Raw genomic sequence first — 20,897 nt, forward strand, 5'->3', positions numbered from 1 at the left:
CGTTCATTATTTACAAGACTTGTATGGAACAACTTTTAGCGTTCATACAGTATGTAGTGTGCTTATCAGTCTTTTATTAGTTGAAAATGAAATGAAATGTTTCTTAATTTGAACCCCAAACTGAAAATCTACAATACGATAAAGTTAATATACAAGGCAGTGACAGTAAATGAAGGGAAAATATTGTTTTAGTTATCATAAAACAGAGTCTGCTCAACTGTTAGGTTCAAATTTTAAAATCTGAATATTTTCAAGTAAGAAACTGTGATGTACAACTGTAGTACTCCTTGCAAATTTTTTTTTTCCTATGAATCTTCTCTCTTTCCATTTTTACCTTCCCCTCTTCTGCAGGTTCCTTGTGATCCCCTGCATCATTCCATTCCTTCATCCTCTCTCCTCCTGTGTAAAATACTAGGTTTCCCCATAATGTTATTCTTAGCTCTGGCTTTTCAGTGTCATGCTGTGAAACCAAAGTAGCAGCAGTAACCAACATCAATAAATATTAAAAGATCAATGATAATTTAGGTAAGGAATCTATTGATTCTCTGTTCCTATATGCAGTCTCTCTTAACTTATTGAATCATCATAAGTGAGGAAACTTGCACATAGAACACAGAAGCAGTGTTTACTGACTGTATTATTTCTTTGTCTCAACAATCCCACCTGTTTAACTGGACCTGTGTGTGCTCTTATTATTCATGCAACAATCATTATATAATTTAGATTAACCACGGTTTTATTTATTCAAATTATATTGGAGAACAACATTGTTGTTATAAATATATAAATATAAAATAAAAATATCAAACCACATAAAAGTATGTTAAAACTGGTCATAGAGAGACTAATCAACCTGGCAAGATCAGTTAGCATATGTTTAAATATCAGAGCAGAAATTCAGTAAAGATTTCAGGCATATCTAGCAGTTAGATAAATTTCTATCTCAATTTGAAAACTGCTTGTAAACCTATGTCCCTTCTGTACTATCAGACATTGCTTAGCTCACAAATAAGACTCTGTAATCCTTATTTTCTCTTGGCCACTCTGCTTGTTCTCTACTTTGGCTCCATAAGCTTTGGACACAGCTGTTGATGGATAGCTAACAGACTCTTTCTTCTGTCTGTATCCACTCACAGAAATACTGTGACAATGATACCTATTCCTACAGGTCAAAATCATGCATCAATTGCAGCACACATATCTGATTCTGCAGTGGCAGTATTTTCATTCCCAGGAGCTGATGAAGGTCCCTTTTGAACTGATGAAGATCTTCAAAGATAATGACAAGGAGACATGGACAGTAGTCACAAAAATATTAGTGTTGAGTAACAGTATAATACCCTCTTAGGTATAAGATAAGGTACCCTCTTGATGTGTAAAAGAACAAAGTTGGTAAATTTGTTATGTTCATATGTACTAATTAGAGAATAGTGCTTCAAGAAAACTGCTATTATAATAAAAAAATAACTAAAATACTGTATAATTGATTTTCAATTGCATACATCTTTTACTAATGGGGTTACCAATCTGGTTTCAAGAAAATTACCAAAAGGCAGCAAACACACTAGCTGCTTATTGAAAATTATGCCCAGCTAAAAAGTGAAAATCATGCAATCTTTTCTGAAGAGGAAATACGTATTATGTATTATTAGGAAGTATATAGCTCTTGGACCCAGAGATTTCAGGTCACTGTAGAACTGTAAGACAGTACCATTCAGAACTGTTTAGTGAAATGGTAGCATGCAAGTGACAGAAAAGTGTCCTTCACACGGGATACTCTGTTCAGAAATCACCTAAGAAGTAGCATTAAGAAATTACTGAATTAAACCTGTGCTTTGTCTTTCTTTAGGCACAATGACTACCTCACTTCAGTATCCCCAGAATGGGAAAAGTGCTTCAGCAGTTTCAAGCAGCAATGACCATCTTGTTCCAGGCATACTGAGCTCCTAAGAATCAGGGATCCAGTGAGGACAATTTGTACAAATATGCACAAACAATGCCAAGATACTCATTCTTATCTGAATGCATCAGTTATTCTATCATCAAGCCATAACAAACATCCTCAATTCATACTTTGGGATAAACAGAGCCTGCCCTATGCCAAAATTTTTCAAGTATTGTGAGATCAGTTTGGTACACAGAGAATAAAGAAAACCAAAGAAGAATTTTTCCTCTCAAAGCAGCACACTTTCAGCTCAAAAAAAAACAGACTATGCATATATTTGACATAAAAATGCTTTATCCTGCAATATTTCAGATTCTGTTTTAATGTTATCTACCTTTTATGTCCATGATCAGTTTGGTTCAGGCTGGCAAAACTGTTTGCTGACTATGGAAGCCTATCACTGTACAGAGTCTAACTTCTATTTCCAAGATATAAAAAGAGAAAAAAATCAGATTTTTTTGTGATCCATTTATAAAAAATACTACATTTAATTGTATCAGATTTTTAAACTTGAATTTTAAATTATTAAGCTTACTGTTTTTGAATGTTGTATACCAATTATCTACAACATCTAGTACAAAGCCATGGAAAACAATACTCTTTTGCTTTTAGAAATTATGAAGCATTTTCAACAACTGGAAATATTCTTTTTTAAAAAAAACCAACAGAACCAAAACAACAAACAAAAAATTTGGGAGATTTACTGTATTCACAACAACCATTTAGATGCTGAAATGTTATCATTTTCTCATGGACATAAGTAGCTTATCGGGAAATCCCTAACCAGTTGTACAGCTAACATCTGCTTCTCTCCAAATAAATACCCAGGAGCTTATCTGAAACTGTGCTGTCACTATTTCAGATATCAGCTCTATTTTACTTACCAGTTCAGCCCTAACACAAAACCAATTCCAGATTCAGTGACATTTGCATTTCCACCTCTAGTATGCTTTTACTTTCCAACACAGTCTACCCAGTACTTCCCAAACTTCATTCCATTGTATTTACCAGTTAGATTTTCCATTTTTTCCTTGGTTAATTAGTTTTCAATACTTGGCTTTTGTTTAAGGAGAGAAATTACAGGAGCATGCAGTCCACTTTAAACATCATTTCAGCATCTGAAAACAGCAAAAAGAAAAAATGTTTTCACAGTTTGTAGACCTGTCTTTGATAATGCACATTTTGCTGCTTAGTAAGAATGCAAATAACACAGTTTGTATTCAGTTGTAGAATACAGTTAGATATGTTCACTAATTCTTAACATAAACAGATTTGGCTGCATATTCAATGTTAAAATCTAAGCCTGTATAAAGAATATGTAACTTACCTCTAGACATGAGAGCTACTCCTCATAAAATTTGAGGTGTATAGTAGATTGGGAATGTGTAAGATAGCGTAGAGGTGTATGAGCAGATTGGGAATGTGTAAGATGAAGGAAATGAAAAATTTTAGGGTTAGGATGCAAAAATGGGTATTGGCCTGATTCAGCAACAAAGTGTCTTTGCCTACTTTAACATTTGATCTGTTGTTGCATGCTGAAGAGATAAATTTTCAAGGATGTAAAATTATTATCTTCAGTAGTGGCACAAAAAGTAAACTCTTCCACGGGCTTCTGCTCTGCATTGAACTGCATATGGAGTCCAGCAGAAGCGCACATGTGAAAGTGACCTAAGACACAAAGGATTTATGCCAAATCACTTTCTTCCTAGACAGGTGATGATTTCCTTCTGAAAAAAGATACATTTCTCACAAGGGCGAAAGAAAAATTACTATCTTTACATCCTTGAATTCACATTGTCTGTCTTTTCTGGATTCCATTAAGAACATAACAAACAGCTAAAGGCAAATATCTTCCACTCTGACCTTGGGAAACCAAAGAAGTTGCCACAGTACAGAGCCCAAAAAGCTTGTGAGTAAACACTCAGTCTAAACTTAAAAACGTCAGAAAAGGTTATCTGTCACTTTCATGGCCTATTTATTCTAATGACTACTTGTTTTCACTGTAAAAATTTGAACTTTATTTTCAGTCGTCAGGTTTTCTATCCAATTTCCAGCGATGACTTCTTTTTACTCTTTATTTGCCTTTTTTCTGTTCTTTTCTTCTTGCCAAGATACACTATACTATTGAGCATATTGCCAAGCAATATATTTTTCAAAATACTGATCACAGAGTGAGATATGATATTCCACTACCTGCCTCACAAAACCAGCAGTAAACATCTCATTGTAATCACCTGTGTTCTACTTTCTTTGTAAACATACAGGAACTAAATTTTAGGTCAATAACTTTAACCTAGAAACTACCACCATCTAGGTCAAACAAACTGACTTACAGAATATTCTCCATTGTTTAGGCATGTTTTGCATTAATTTTTGTTGGGTGTTTGATTTTTTAAAAAAAATTAAAACATATGTGCCATAAAATTGCTTTCTGTTGAAAAGATGAAAGATAAATGGACTGTTCAAAAAAGGACCAGTTACATCACCGATAGAGAAAAGCAGAAAGGAATAAAAACTTTATGAAGGGGATGTTACTCACTCCTGATGAATAGGACAGAATACCATCTATGCAATGCAGAAAGCTGAAAGAAGAGAAGATCACAGGTTCAGAAACACATTGGAGGGTCAACTACACAGTGCATGAGAACATACAAAGACCACTATTCACCCTTCATAGTCTGGCAATGCAGAGCAATTAGAAGTAACATTATAGCAACTGTACGTTGAGGGCAGCTTGGAGATGCTTTCATAATGTGATGTTACAGTGACATCCTCTGCTGACTGCCCTGTTCCTGTAGCCAGATGCATAAACTGTGTAGCTGTGTCTGGCAAATTCATTTTTCCCCTGAAAGCTTGAACAATTCATGCTGAATTGATCTGTACAGGTGCAGTAAAACCTAAGCTTCCAGTGTTTCTTCCACCTGTACATGTACAGATTAGCAACCAGACATGCACTCTGTATGAGGTCAGAAGTGCGTTGCTTTGTTTTTCCCCAGTCCCGGGCAGCTCTGGAGAGCCTGGCAAAGGCGCTGCTTCTCGGCGGGACGGGGGCGCTGCTCGTCCCGGGCGCTGCTGCGTTCCGTGCACCGGGGTGGGGCTGGCCGCATTCTGCTGTTGGCACGAGGGGTGAGACAAAGAGGGAAGGAATGTCCAGTTTGTCTGCGTGCTTAGCTGGAGAGCTTTTATTGTTGCGTAGAGCTGCAACGGAGAAGCGCAACTCGCTCCCCAGCGCCGCGTGTACAAAATGGCCCCGAACAAAGGAACGCATGGGGTTTTATGGGGGCGGGCCGAGGGAGGCGGAAGCCCCCCCTCACCCAATGGGGGCAGGCTACGGGGGAGTGATGTGGACTGGGGTAACCAACGGGGACATGACAGGGGCGGACACAGGGCTTCGGGGCGAGTGGAGTTGCGGGAATGGAGTGACAGACACAGATCTCTCCGGAGTGGGCAGTGGAGTGGTTACAGGACTGGCATGGTGAGCTCCAATGGTAAGATACCCAGAGTGGACCACCACGGTGGGTGGGGGAACACGAGGGGTGCACAGGGGTACACAGAACCGGCTAACTAACACATATCACATAGAACCCCTAATCTGAACCCAAACCTGGGATGCAACAGTGAGAAACTGCTGTGAATGATTTTTTCCCTTCCTTGGCTTCAGCACAACAATTCCCTGATCTGGAAGGATCATGAAATAGATGACATTTCAGTAAGTACAACAGGCCAGGTTTTACTCAGGATCACATCTTGTGGTTCCACTGAATCCTTTTCTAAATGGCATTTGTATATGACTGGCTGGCACAGCACCGAAGAAATCCTGTCCTCATCCATTCTGATTACAAAGGTGTATTCAACACAGCTGACCCACTAAACAAACAACCCAGCAACCTACAGCTTTTAAAAAATACTGTAACTTTTCTTTTTGAAAAAAAAAAAGTTGTACCTGTACAGATGATGTGGAGCTGCAGGTAAGTCATAACATATGAACTCTATCACTTGAGTTCATATATATGAGAAAACCAAGGACGTGTAATTCTCAATATTGTTACTGCTACCTATGCTCTGGTTATCTGAGGAACTGCAAAAGACCTGTGTCATGAATGAGTGGTTTAGGTTGCTCAGAGAATTGCCATCAAATACATCAGCAAAAGTAGGTTTGATATGAATTTGTAAAAGCACAACTTTAAGACTGATGGCAAGGTTCACTATATTACTTACTATAGGGATGAAAGACACAAAAGAAAATCAATTTTGAATTAAGCCTGCCTAGAAGACACAAAAGGGTAAGGAAGACCCTCCCATTGAGTGCTTTAAGTATTCTTTTATATCCTTTAAGATATGAGCTGTTGACCATGTCTGAGTCAAAGATTTGAACTGGCCACATCTAAGCTCTCATTGAGAGTTTAGGAAGGAAGGGACTCTGAATCTCAGATTCAACAACAAAGCAGGGCTGCAGGATCTCCTAGTATATTTCTCCCATGTTGACTCCTGTATAAAAAAGCTGGCTAAGCCATGGGGTCATGGGAAGCTTGCAGTACTTCCCAGGCTGGAAATAAGCTGACAACAGTAAAATGGGTGCTACTAAGACAGGATCAAAATAAAACAATGCTGCAGATGTAAATTTTAGTCCAAAAAAGTGCAATTTGCAATGAACAAGTTGTAAATCAGATCAACTGCTGAATTTTCAAACATACATGTATTATTTTCACACTACCTGTGATCAAACAAACCCACAGGTATTATGTATACCTAGCTTAAGAGTCTTTCCGTTGGTATTTTAAACATTTACAGCTCACATTTCCACTGCCATTGCACATCTTCAAGAGGAGGTTTTTAAGACTAAATATTGCCCTGCTACGAATGCTGCTTGTGCAAACGGGTGGGGCTTGCACCGATCCCAAAAGCTGGGAAGAGTAACTCATCCTGGTTTAGGGTGGCAGGGTGTTCCTCATTAACACACACTGTACCTGAAACTGGAAGCTGGTTTAGAAAAGAGGTGTGTGCAACCTGTCTCTTGCTTCTTCCCAAAACGCGCGGGGACTGCTGGAAGCGGCGGCACGATGCTGACCGGAGCGGCCGAGGCTGGGCAGGAGATCCGGAGACAGACGGGAGCTCCCGCTTCCCTGGTACTGCTTTCCGTCCTCGGGGGCAGCTGCCGCCCTGCCCGGGAAAGGGCACTGTGCTGCCTGTCAGCAAGGGAAATCTCCGACTCTCCTCGGGCTCAACCTCCACCTGCCTCTTGAGGTACTGCCCAACGGGGATCGCGGGGGAAAAGGACTCTCGCAGCCCCGCCGGCACCGCAGCCCACTGGCTGGCCAGGTGAGGAGACCAAAGCCGGCTTAGCCAAGCTCCGCCGCGGCGAACCAGCCGACACGGCTGCGCTCGCTCCTGCCCGGGCCGCCTGGCACGAGCACGGCCGCCGTTTGGCGGCGGAGCGGCGCGGCCCGGCCCGGCCCGGCCCAGCTGGGCGCGGGCCCGTCCCGGCGGAGGGCGCGGCCCGTCCCGCCCCCGCGCCGCGCACGGCGCCAGCAGCCCGAGCGGCGGCACCACCTCGGCGGCGCTGGGCTGCGCTCCCCCCGCGTCTTTCTCGCCGCCTTTTCCTGTCTGCATCCTCCCCGGTCCTCCCCTCCACACCCCCCTCCCCCCCCCCCCGCCATTTTCACCCGGGAGGAGCTCGGCGGGACTTTCCTGAAACTTCGCGGGGAAACTCGCCCGGCGCCTCCGGGGCGGCCGCAAACTTTTCGCGGCGGCGCCCGACTCTGCCCCTCCGTCCGTGACTCCTCGGCTCCGGCGGCGGCTTCGGCGGGAAGTTTCCGATGAGTGCCCCTCCGCTGATCCGGCCGCCCAGCCCGCTGCCGCCGCCGGGGGCTGCTGCCGGCGGCGGCGTCGCCTTCCACCTCCAGATCGGGCTGAGCCGGGAGCCGGTGCTGCTGCTGCAGGACTCCTCGGGGGACTTCAGCCTCGCCCACGTCCGGGAAATGGCTTGCTCCATCGTAGACCAGAAGGTAAGAAGAAGGCCCCAGAGCGAGCCCCGAGCCGCTGCCCGCGGGCGCTTTTGTTGGCTGTGAACTTTCCTTTCCCGGTGGCTCTGCTCCGGGGATAAACGAAACCCATCCCAACTTCCCTGCCGCTGGCCCCACTTCTTTCCCCCGGCGCCCCACTTGTCTCTCTGCCGCGCCCCCCACGACCCCGGTGCGGAGGAGGTTCTGTGCGGGATGCTCGCATGCGAGCTTGACTTTTAATTTTGCTGCCAGGGATGTAAGTGGCTGTGCGAACCAAAAGCCGTTATTAAAAACAAACTCCGGCCGGATCTATCCGCTGCTTTTTTAATGCTGCGGAAGGGGGGGGGCGCGGGGGGCAGAAAGCTGTCAGCTGTGATGGCAGCGCGGCGCCCCGGGGCAGTTCACGCTGTCCCGGTCTCTCCTGGGAGCGGAAAGTTTCCACTTAAAAAAAAAAAAAAGGCAAAGAGTAACAAGGAAAAGCCAACCCCGACAGTCCAGGATTCAAAGCGGCGCGCAGCGCTTCGCACGCCTTTCCTTGTGCCAGGCAGCCCGGCAGAGCCGCCCCGGCCCGCTGCACCCGCGGCGCTGCCCGGCCCCGGACGGTGCCGGCCGTGGGGGCGGGCGCTGGACAGGGGTGCGGGGTGGCGCTGGGGCCAGCCCCCGGGGCTGGCAGGTGGCCGAGGCGCGGGAGGGGACTGAGTCAGCCCTGGCTGGCGGCGGCGGTGGGTCACTGGGCCGGCGGGTGGGGAGCCCCGCTGCCCGCGGGGGTGGCAGTCACCGCGACCCCTCCGGAGCGGCACCGTCGTCAGGCGCAGTTCACCACTACGCTTCGGTGGAACTCACGCTATACGCGGAAATCCACCGAGCTTCTGCCTGAGCCACCGCTGCCTTTGTCTTCTCTGATTTCTCTGTTTTAACAGTCGTGTTGTATAATAAAGTTTTACTTTATCCGTGTTTGTTGTGTGAAAGGCCCATAGGTAAAAGTATAGTGATTGCAAAGGAGAAAAAGGCAGCCTAAATATTCAGGATGATTATAATGGAAAAAAATTCTTCCTCTTCCCCCTTGTTTTTACCGAGGTAAAAATATTTCAGACAGAGACTGGTTTTTTTTTTTTTTTTGTTCTTTAAGTTGATAGCTTTGCCTTACATCTCTCTGTGGATCATCAACCTGAACTTCACTGGATAGTGGAGCTTCTTTTTTGTTGAAGAGCAACTAATGAAGTGTTTTCAAAAAAGTATAAAATATGCATCCTTTTTTCTAAATTTTGCATTCTTCGTAATTTAAGAAATGGCTACCTGCTTTTTTAAATCAAATTTTTGAGAAAGGTGTACTCTTTCACATTACCGTATTTGTTTTTAAAGCTAGGCCAACACTTGCCACTTGATGACATATACGTCTGAAACAGCTTAAATACATTCCATATTTCACCATTCAGAAGTTATTGTGCTAGCAATAATAGAAAAGCTAAGATTGTTGTATTCATTGTTTATATTTACTGTTCTTGAGTAGTTTATTAATTAATGGGCTTACTGTAAGCTTGATTTTAAACCTCATTTCCTAATAATGTACCATTGTGTAAAGAAAATGAAATGTGCTGGCCTGTGCTCAAACAGTCAAACTTACTTGAGTGAGTACTGACATAAAAATTTTGAATATTAGTTTGTTGCAGTTTCTTAATTGCATAAAAGAGAGCATCATGTAGCTGCTTCCCTGCAGGGCACACTTGAATGAGGAACTTTCTTCTAGTCACAGTTTCTCATGGCTGAAATATCTGCTTTCCCAAGGCTATTGAAAGGGAAGTGGCTCAGAGAAAGGGAAAACTGGAAGAAAGATAGGCTTTGGTTTGTTTGTTTTTATTTTCTTTTCTTGTTAAATAGTGGCCTCTACCTCCTCCACCCTGCAGAGCAATTCATATGTTATTTAGTCCTTAGAGTCTCCATTTGCATCTTAAGACTGCAAGTGTGTATACACGATATACATGATTTTATTGTTTCACTAAACCTGATGGGATTGTTTGTGTTTTCAAAGTTACTTGGCATACTGGCAGAGACTTAAAAAAATTATGTGATATCTAAAACTGTTACAAGGTAACTATTTATATGTTGTAGGTTCATGTTTTTATCTTTTACTGAAATGATTTGCAGTGGTTGCTACTCTTGATTTTACAACAAAGATGTATTTGCTTATCACAATCAAGCAGGAGACTACACTATGAAGAATTTTATATTGAAATCTCATGCTATTTTTGAAGTTTCTTTGGGTCTGTAGAGTAGTGGTCAACCAGGCAACAATTTCCTTTGAAACCTTGTATTTGGTCTGGACAGTTGAAGCAATATATAAGGATGAGAAATTGTGGTTTTGTTTTTCTCGATGGTTGTCATCTTAGACTGCTAAAATCAACACTATGTCTGTAGTGTGCTGTTAAATATTTAAGCAGTCCTCTTGCATACAGCTTTATTTTTAGGATTGTGCTGACTTTTCTTCAATATCAGAGTCAGATGATCTGCTTATAAGGAGCCTCTTGCATGGTGATGTGGGCATACCTGATTTCAGATGATTATGACCCTTCCTCTGCACAGGTTTATGCACCCATTTAATTTACTCCTGCTCAAAATCTATGTTAAATTGAAATAAACCTCTCAAAGTGTGCAGAATGGAGCATATGTAGGCCTGAGTAGGATGTTAATACAGTGTGTATGTATGTATACATTTATGTGTGTATATACATATAGAGACTCTATTTCTGTGTCTTTATATGGTGTTTTTGTATATAAGTAATATACATGTGAATTCACATGTATAAAACTCAATGCTATGTATAATTTAGAAGTTTACATTTCCTTACAAACATGTATTTGTATTTACTTAGATTAACTTTTTCACTTCAGATGCTGTCTTGTTTTTAATTTTAGAGAGTATAATTGTACTGATGGTCTAATGTACATGATGTGTAAAACAGAATGAGCAAAGTGTGGCTTTTTCTCTATTTTCTGTGAGAGGCATTCCTTCAGAAGTTTTATCCTGAGATAACTGTAAAGACACTTCCTTTACAAATCTGAAGATTAAATGATACGTACTGATTTCTGCCATAAATTCAAACACATTTAAATCTGTTTAGAAGTGTTCTGAAGACAACAAAATTTGATTCCTTTGAGTTGGTGTGTTTTGTTTGTCTTGCTTAGAACCAGTGACATGAAAACCTTTAGACTTGTCAATGTGGGATTATTTTTTCTTCAGTTAAAATGGATCTTTAACATTTAAATGATGATGTAGTTGACAATACATGAGGATCAACTTTAAAATATATGCCAGTGTTTGACTTCTAGGCTGACACCCCCATAAGAAGAGTGGGAGGATATTGTAAAATACAATCTTTGTTTTCTGAAGACAAATAGTATGAATTATTGTCCTTTTTGCGCTAGCTGCCCACAATAAAACCACTTCTCCAGGACGAAAGTGTAATGCAAAGCACATTTTAATTGTATGGAATTACCATATTACCAAAGACTAAAAAGACAAAGAAAGTAATCTTTATGCAACTTTTTAATAAAAATTCATGCAAGTTTGATTTGAAGGGGATATTTTTATTTATATTTTGTGTTTCTTGAAATTCTTTGTCATCGTTATAGCTCACATATGATGAGTTGGGGTACTGTAGTGGCATTGCCAAGTTTTGGAAACTTTGAGTTCTCAACTAAATACATAAGGCAGTGTTTTATGACTTGAGAATGTGTATTTTATAAAATAGCTCTTAGGTCAGCTGTTAAGATCGTATGCTGGTTTAGGCCTTCAGCACTTCAGAACAAGACTTAGAAGTTGTGAGGAATACAAAAATCATAAATACAAGAAAAAAACATGATCAGAAACAGAGGAAATGAGTTGAACTGCATAGACTGTGTAGTTCAGACTGATTTATAAAAGTGGTATTGTAGATGGTTCAGTGGTTTGAATAATTCTGCAATTTTTCAATGGGGGAAAAAAAAGTAATAAAGAGAAAGGCCATTTTGGGAAAGGTAAAGGACAAAGAGAAAAGTACTTATTCAAGTAGCATACTGCAACTGGAAGGAATACTGTGCCCAGATTCATCTTTATGTAATATTACCTGGTGTTAAATTAGGCGAATTGCTACAAATGGAATCATGAGCCATTTTAAGAGTGTTCCTGAGAATTGAACCAAACACATTCAGGAACAGGTATGCATTTACTTTTGCTTCTAGTTGTCATAAAAAAAATGTAATTTATTCTCAAATAAATAAAAAAGGAAAACAAAAATTAACTCAGTTTTGTTTTCTCAGGCTGGAATCTCTTGTGGTCTGAGCAAAGAAAGGAGAAAACCTCTTCCAAAGGTTGATGTGAAAATATATTTATCTTTTTCTGCAATGTTTTTAAGCAGTCGTGGAAAACATGTGGGGTTTGTTTATATCAATGATGGGGGTTTTGTTTGTTTGTGGGGGTTTTTGTTTGGGTGGGTTTTTTTGTTTGTTTTTACCCCAAACCTACACATTCTCCTAAAATAAACAACAGCCTGGTGGTAATGGAAGCAATTTCTTTAGAGTCGGATAGGGACTCAGTGTGCATGAGGTACTATAGAGATTTTTAACTTCAGGATAAACAGGGAAACTGACAGGTTTTTAACATGCTGACCAAGAGTCATATATCCATCCAAGTATACAAATGTAAACATGTCATGTATTCACAACAGTGTTGTCTATGTTCTAGAAAAGTTATTACAGATGTGGTGTTTATTTGTGATAGTTAAATTCTCATGGTGTCTTTCACTGGTGTGCACTGGTAGCAAAACATTAATTTTTTTTTTTCCATGAAGTGAGTTTTTCTCAGCACTGAATGTTTTTCTCTGCCTGTGTTGTGGAAGTACCAAGTTGTTACACTGAGTTTGAGAAATGCAAGGTGCCTTGTTACTATGCACATAAACATTTTCCAAACTCAAGGGAGACTTCTGATGTTTACAGTTTAATCTCTTATTGACTTTACATTTATTGTTCTCCACCCTGAAAACTGTAAGTCGCTGTATGTAACATTAGTTTGTAGCTTAGTTATAGTTACTTTTGGACCATATCTAAGAAGATGCTAGTAAAACGTAACTTCAGTGAAAGGGAGCGGTCTGAATTAGTTTAAAGCAACTGGGGTTTTTAAGAAATGTTAACTCTGTTATGTCATCTGTCATGATAGGGAAAATGGGTTTAATACCACAAGCTGTGTAGAGCATTTGAGAATTTCCTAGCTAATGATTAAAGACTATTGAATGCATTGTCATAGAATAAAAAATAAGATGGAGCTTTTCATAGAGGACAGGCTTGTAACCAAAGCACTTTACATCTTAATTTTTAAAGGAATTACAGAAGGAATGTGTTGATCTTGTGTTACTTCCACTGATGCTTTCCCCAGGAAATACATAATCTCCATAATGATTTAAAGAAATTAGAAGATGAATAGGCATTTGAGATACTTCTGTCACTGCTGATGAGATTCAGCTCTGTTGCCGGAGAAAGGATGGAATTTATTGAATGAAGTTGCAACATTTCTCAGACAGAGGTGCCATGTGGAAATAGTATGGTATGTCCTCAGTGAATTTGAAATACCCAAGGTCTGACTGTCCCATAGAAGACTTACTGGGTGTAAACCACATGATGACCTGAGAATGCACAGAAAGCCCAGTGTGTCCTGAAAGTGTAGTGGGTTTGTGAGATCTCTGCTGTGGATCGTGTGAAACACCCTGGATGTGTCAAATCCCTTAAAGGATTTGCTCAGACTTTGACTATAGGTGTTTTCCTGTGATTTCTGGAGTTTGCTCACAAACATCTGAAATTGACTTGTTCTTCTTACCTAGATTTTCTTTTCCCTCCTCTGTGTTTGGAGAAATCTGCCTGTATGGTTACCGTATGTTTATAAAGTGGTTACTTGCAAGGAAACAAACACGCTTAATGAAGTCTGCATATTGTTGCTTTTGATGTCTTATTTTTACTGTATTTTGCATATGAAACTATTTCAGTTAAAAACTTATGCCAAATATTTGTTTGCTTTTTTAGTGATTATGCAAGCAATTATTTTTAAGATACAGAAGTGTAGAATTAAAAATTACAGTAGAGACAATTCTCAGTCTCAATGTACTCGGTGTATATCTCAAGCAACCTCTGATAAGCACATGCATTGTTTGTAGATTTTTAAAATCACAGTTGTGTAGGTTATCTCTGGCTTCTTGACTGGTTGACATCAGACATGTTTATGTTGACATTGTGTAATATGGTTGCAGTTACATAGTTGCAATCAAGTATATAATTAAAATGTCTCTTTCAAGTGTTTATCCCAAGTGCAAGTGAACTGTCCTCTAAAATACTTGATTAATCTTCCCTGTAGAACAGTGTGGCTGTATATATGGTATACCTTTATGTATATCTTTAGTCAGTGCTAGCAGTTGACTTGTATATGTTTCTTGCTGCTTGGAGGAAGATTTCCCTTTCTTCTGGAGCTATTACATGCCTTTTGCATACTGTCAAATTATCATTTGTAAGTCTCCCTTATGGTGTGTTCTGGTAAAATCATAGAATGATTAGTGGTTGGAAGGCACCTTAATGATCACAGAATGACGGAATGGGTAAGGTTGCTTAGAGTTGGCTTCTGGGCTGCAAGTGTACATTAGCAGCTCATGTTGAGCTTTTTGGTCCACAAACATCCTGAAGTCTTTCTCCCCAGAGCTAGTCTTGATCCCTTCTCCACCCAGGCTGTATTTATGCTGGGAGTGCCTCGACCCAGGTGCAGGACTTTGTACTTGGCCTTGTTGAACTTCCTGAGGTTTGTACATGTCCCCATCTCAAGTCTGTCGGGGACCCTCTGGATGGCTTCCCTCCCCTCCAGCTTGTCAACTGCACCACACAGCTTGGTGTCAGCAGCAAGCTTGCTGAGGGTGTTCTCAGTCCTGCTGTCCAAGTCACCGACAAAGATGTTAAAAATGCCCATTTCAGCGCCACCCCCTGAGGAACATCCACTCCTCACTGCTTTCTGATGGATATTGAGCTGCAACTCTGATTGCTATCATCCAGCCAAATTTTATCTGCTGAAAGGTCCATCCATTAAATCTACATCTCTCCACCTTACAGAAGAGGATGTTCATGCAGGACAGTGTCAACTGCTTTGCACAAGTCCATGTGTATCATGTCTTGTGCTCTTCCCTCATCCACTGCTGCTGTAACCCCGTTGTAGAAGGCCACCAAATTTCTCAGGTATGATTTGCCTTTAGTGAAGCCATGGTAGCTGTCACCAATCACCTTATTATTTTCCATGTGCCATAGCATAGTGTCCAAGAGGAGCTGCTCCATGATTTTGCTAGGCACTGAGGTGAGAAAATAGTTGTTTCATTTTTCCTTATCAGACTTGAGTGTCGCTTTTGCAGGGTTGATTGTAGAGGTTCTGCTAGAAAGGCTACCTAAATTTTTTAGTTGTGTCTCACTTGCTGCAAAATAACCTGCTCTGCTCTGGCATCCATTTTGTTTACATTTTCCTTGCTTGTGGTTTTGGTATGAACGTCCAGGATTTTGCAAACCAAAACAGACTTTTTTTCACAGGTTTTCAACTTTTTTCTTCTTCATATACTTTTAGTAATGCTAAATGAGCTCTTGCTTTTTGAGACTTTTCTTTCTTTTTAAATATTTCTATGCAGGAAAAGGTCTAAAATGATGGCAGACTTGTTGTCACTCAAAAACTATGATTAAAATAAATTGTGCATATTAGCTTTTGATCATTGAAAGTATGGAATATTTACATAAGCACTTCAAGTCAGCTAGTTCATGAGGCAGATTTTTGCTTTCTAAATGCTCTTCTAGTTTTATCTGCCTAAACAACGTGTAAGGTTGGAAGGGTAATGTAGTGTATCACACTATGTTGAGGTAATACTATGGATATATTGCAGTGATTTATGCATAGACATAAAGTTAGGCATAAATTACAGTGTATATCTCTATTGTCTACTTTCTCTTCCTCCACTTATTTGTGGCTTCCTTTTTCTTGTTCCTTGTATGTGTGTGTTTTCTTCTTCAGCTGAGGAAGGTTTTGTCAAGAGGTAAGCTTTTCTACTTCTCCAACTATACAATGTTTATATTTGTGTTGTGATTGTATCTCTTATGTAGCTTGTTGTGTGTGCCTCGTCTGCAGTCAGAACCACATCAGAAACAGTATTACGGCTTTCAAGATAAAACATAGGTAATTATTTTGATAAAAAAATATCAATTTTTTTTTAAATTAAGAAGCATGAATGTACATCACCTAATCTGGTTCTTGGCTGTTTTCTAAGAGAAGTAAAGAGGCGTTTAGAGACTTTCATTACTGGTTGGCATAAAAAGGTTTTCCTAATGTGACTTTATACAGAAGGTGTATACTAAGATCTAAATAAAGATCTATACTAATGATCTACTAAGAGAAGCTGCAAACCATGACCACAGTTGCCAGCTCTAAGCCTCTACCTTGTGCATTTTAAAAGAGCTGTATCTGAACATGTCCTGTGTAGTTGGAAAGAGTGCTTTATTTCTTCTTTCTTCAAATAATTTTTTAAAAGTCACCCTTGAGAAATAATTTTTTCCCAAGTGTTAGAAGGAATTTTTCTCAACAGCTTGCACAGGCAAGACACAGCTGGATCTGGGAGAAACATTCTGGCAATGAGGCAATTTACCTGAAAGATACTTGTCCTTAAAAACATCGACTTACCCTATTACTCAATCTTTCCTCCTGAGAAATCCCTTTACATAACAGTAGAAATACTATTGGGCCATATCTGTGGCTATATGTGGGCCATAGTGGTCAAGCATATCTTGCTCTCCCTCTCAGCAGTGCTGTATGTCCTTATCTAATTTATGGGTGCTAGGCTAGGGCCTGATGCAGGCTGAAACATTTCTTAAAGCCCCATAGAACCTTGGGCCACAGAGGATTAAACTTCTTAAATTGTGTTGTTAATCCATGGAGTGAGGGTCTGTGCCATGAAGGAAACCTCACTGATAAGGAGAGGACAGTATGAGCTGATGTTTTCTGTTTAGCTGTAATAATTTTCCCATTTTGCTCTAAGTTCAGCCCCTTTTCACATCAGCTTTTAAGGACTGGGTTACAGGTTTGCTGTCTGTTTATGTGACAGGAATCCAGGTGTGCTGACCATGCTGTCTAATGTTGCAAGTACTGTTCTTACCTCTCTGAGAATTGTGTCACCACCCAAAATCAAATACATCTAGGAAAATGTGAAAATACCAGAATAATAAAAACACACATACTGTAGATATCTGAAAGGTTGAACTCATGCTTTTGTTCTTTTTATTATACTTACCTCTAAATAGAAGGAATGCAGTGAAATATGTAGAATATGAGTAGAAGTTCATTCAGTTCCAAACCCACATGGTTTTCCCTGCATTTTTTCTTAAAGAGTTGGCTGTCCTACCCCCCAAAAAAAAAAAAAAAAAAGTTGAGTGAAAATTGAAACAATCTGGTCAAAGTCTGTGTGCATTTGTAGGGATGGAGGGAATTAAGTTAGGGGAAAAGATCTCTTGATTTTAGACTATGTGACTTCCTGATTTCTGGAGGAAAATTAAACATTGCTGTCTGTATGTTATCCTTCTCATGTTACAGTATGCCTGCAGACCATTTTGCCGCAAGGCAAATCAGGTAACTGTAACACTGTCAGGCAGAAAATATAGTAAAATCAAATAGTTCAGAAAATAAAAATACTTGTCCTCTACATCTAGAAATGTCTCTCTAGTATATCTCTAATTTATGTTTATGATCATGTATCACGCCATGTGGACTTGACCCAGGGACTGACATGTTTTTCAAACCTTACAAAGAAATGCCAGTGTCCTGACTTCCAGTTCTTAAACTAGCTTAAATGATTAATCATTTATGATAATATCATCCAATGTAAACCTCCTCTTTCTTTCTTTCATTTGACTACTTTTATTTAGCAACTCCCACTATGAGCTGTATTCCGGTGCTAAATTGGTTCTTGATGTGAATCCTTAAGAGGAGTTTACAAAGCTTATAGGGCTAAACTCTTCCAGCCGGTGACAGAGGCTGAAACTAAGAACTGAGGTTTCAAACTGAGGTTTGAAAGAGATTCAGATTGGACATTAGGTTAAAAATCTCTTTGATAGTAGTGCAGTATTGCAACAGGTACCCAGAGAGATGGTGGAGACTTCATCTTTTGTTTTTGGACTTGGGTAAACAAAACCTTGTGTCGATGATAGTTCAGCTGCAAGAGAGAAGTCAGACTAGATAACTTCCAGAGGTTCTGATGTTTCTGTGATTCTCAGAGTATGCAGTGAATCTTTGTTTATATTTGTCCATTTGTTACATTAATGCCTAATAGATATAAGGTGTCCTGTAGTATAATAGAACCTTATTATATATTGCTATATTTTTGTGTACAGGGAAGAAGTCCCTCCCTTCAGTACATTGCAGTCAAGGTGTACTGGAGAGCTGGTGATTTCACCACATCTTAAACTGCATTGAATGATATCTCAGCATATAAACCCAGATGTTTATTGGCAGTATCTTTGAAAAAAACTCTTATGAGAAATCCATCTTAGGTGGTGGGCAAAAGCACGGTAATTCCTTAGGCAAAATTGTTAATAAAAACCACACCAACCCTTTCCATGTGAAATAAAGGCCTCAAAACTTACAGATTGGACATAAAAAATAGAGGAATGGCCTGCTGAGTTATCTGTTGTTATGGAATGGTAATGGATTGGTCTGTGCAGAGATTAAAGGAAGGATTGATACAATGAATTAACACACCCATCTGCTGCAAAATTTGTTTCAAATGGAACAATGTACAACTTTTCAAAGAAGGAAGATGATACACTGCTTGAGAAGTGAACTGATGAGTACATGTTTGATTTATCTGTCTTTGCAGGGAGGACACGTGCATGTTAAAGATGTTTTGCAGGGCAGAAGATGCATTATTTATTAGGGCTTAGTGGGAAGACCAAGGTAACAGCCCAGCTAAAATTGATGTTTGTTGTATTGCTTCTTGCTTTAACTCCTCTTTCACCTGTGCTCATTTTTTCTGTGCTTAACAGGATCTTACTGACTGGTGATACTATGTAATCTAGGCATCTGAAGTTAATATCCTGGACTGGTAGACAGTTGAGTAAACTGAGGGCATGCAGTTCAAGCTAAAATTTGGCTGCTGATTTTTCAACATATTTTAATGTGCTGTGCATTCCCAGTTAACACATATGTGCAATTCTATGTTTAAATTGAAGAATGTTAACAACGCTTGGTAACATTCAGAGCACGGTTTCGTACTGCATTCACATAATTTTGTTAAATACATTGGTCTACCCAGAAGTAAATTATTTATGTTGTTAAAAAAGGGGAAAAAAATTTGTATCAGTTATACTAGCAGTTGAGCAAGTCTCATTTTTTTGGGTGTAGTATAGTGAAGAGGATAGAAATCCTTTTGAAGATTGATGTGTGAAACAAGGATTTCTAAACTTTTTTTAAAGCTACTGAAAATCGCACCTGTTTTTTCAAAGGTGACTTAAGAATGAAAAACTTAATCTCATCAATTTAAGAGGTCAGCAAATATCTGCTTCCTTATTTGAGAGGTAAATAATCAGTATGTAAATACTTGATAGAATATATTGGGAGATGCCTCAGGAAAAGATCAGAAGAGGAAAAATACTTGTTTGTTGGTCTCACTGATATATAGAGTATATCTCTATCAATTGCTTGTGAGTGAAGCTAAATTTAATTTAGAAAGCATATGTTTAATTTAGAAAGCATATTTTTATTCTGTTAACTCAATTTTTGAGTAATAATGTCACCATTCCCCCCCCCTCTATTTAGCAGTACAAGAGAGAGTTTCTGAAAACAACAAAAAATTGTTACATAACAAGAGGGGCTTTCCAAAGAGCAAGTCAAAGCTTTACTTCCATCTTTTGAATAGGAATGCATAAAATTCTTTCATTAGTGTGGCTTGATTGTTATCCCCTTCTTTTTCTTATGTGTTTCAAACAAAAGTGAATGTTGAATGTCACTTGCCATGTTGAGAACATGCTTAAATGAGTACAGATAAACAATAGGACACGAGTTTAAAAAAAATATTGAAACTGCATTTTAGGATTACTTATGATAACATTTATTAATATTACTATTTCCTTTTAATCCAAGAATTATGCTATTTTTTGATTCCAGAGTTTGCATTCAGATTCTTATGAAATGATGATTGACCAGCTCTGTGACAATTTGAAAATGTATGAAGCTTTAGATTGGAATAACCTGTATTTTTGTTCTTTCTCTGGACATCAGTGGGGGAATGGGAACAAATGACAGGTGAATTGAGTGGACACTATTGAAAGAACTAGATCTTGTTTTTTTTTCAGAGAATTAAGTTGTTTTTTATTCTTTCATCCCTGTCCTCTCGTGCCCAGTTTTTTTTTTTTTTTTTCATATTTATCAAGTTAGTTACTTTTGATGAAAAACTAGTAATAGCAAAGAAAATTTAGTTCTGTTTCTCTCAGAAGCCAACATCTGGGTAGAACAAGGAGCCAGGTGATATTACTGAAGGTAGGCTGCCTTGGACTTCAGGCTTTTAGTTTGGAGAGAATTCATATGGGATTCAAACATTTCCACAGGCTTAAGCATAGAAAAATTTGTGTCAGAATTCACGAACTATTGTGAGACAAATACATTGGAAATCAAGCTTTATTACCAGGTTAGATGGGTGCAAATCATTGGACATCCTTGGATTTAGTTTTCCCTTCTAATTTGCCTCAGCAGATAACACTAAAGAAGCTTGCTACTGGGTTCTCTAGTTATATGTAAATTCTTAAATATTGATAGAACATTAATATGCTTTCCTAAATTAGTTGTTTATTACAAAGGCTTTTCATCACTGTGCTGCTGGGGGACTGTGCTGCTGTTGTACCCAATGTTGCATGTATACTCAGCTTAC

At 39.6% G+C, this 20,897-nt stretch overlaps 1 protein-coding gene across 2 annotated transcripts in view; it reads left to right on the forward strand.

Annotated features, from left to right (window-relative positions):
• The first annotated feature begins 7,681 nt into the window (after positions 1 to 7,681).
• PRKD1 (protein kinase D1) overlaps positions 7,682 to 20,897 on the forward strand; it is a 118,046-nt gene continuing 104,830 nt past the window's right edge. For both annotated transcript variants that reach the window (XM_053946482.1, XM_053946483.1), the window contains exon 1: positions 7,682 to 7,950. In XM_053946482.1, coding sequence (XP_053802457.1) covers positions 7,762 to 7,950 — 189 coding nt within the window. In that variant the 5' untranslated portion in view covers positions 7,682 to 7,761. The remainder of the gene's footprint in view (positions 7,951 to 20,897) is intronic.

This window comes from Vidua chalybeata, chromosome 6, assembly GCF_026979565.1.
Source record: "Vidua chalybeata isolate OUT-0048 chromosome 6, bVidCha1 merged haplotype, whole genome shotgun sequence".
NCBI lineage: Eukaryota > Metazoa > Chordata > Aves > Passeriformes > Viduidae > Vidua > Vidua chalybeata.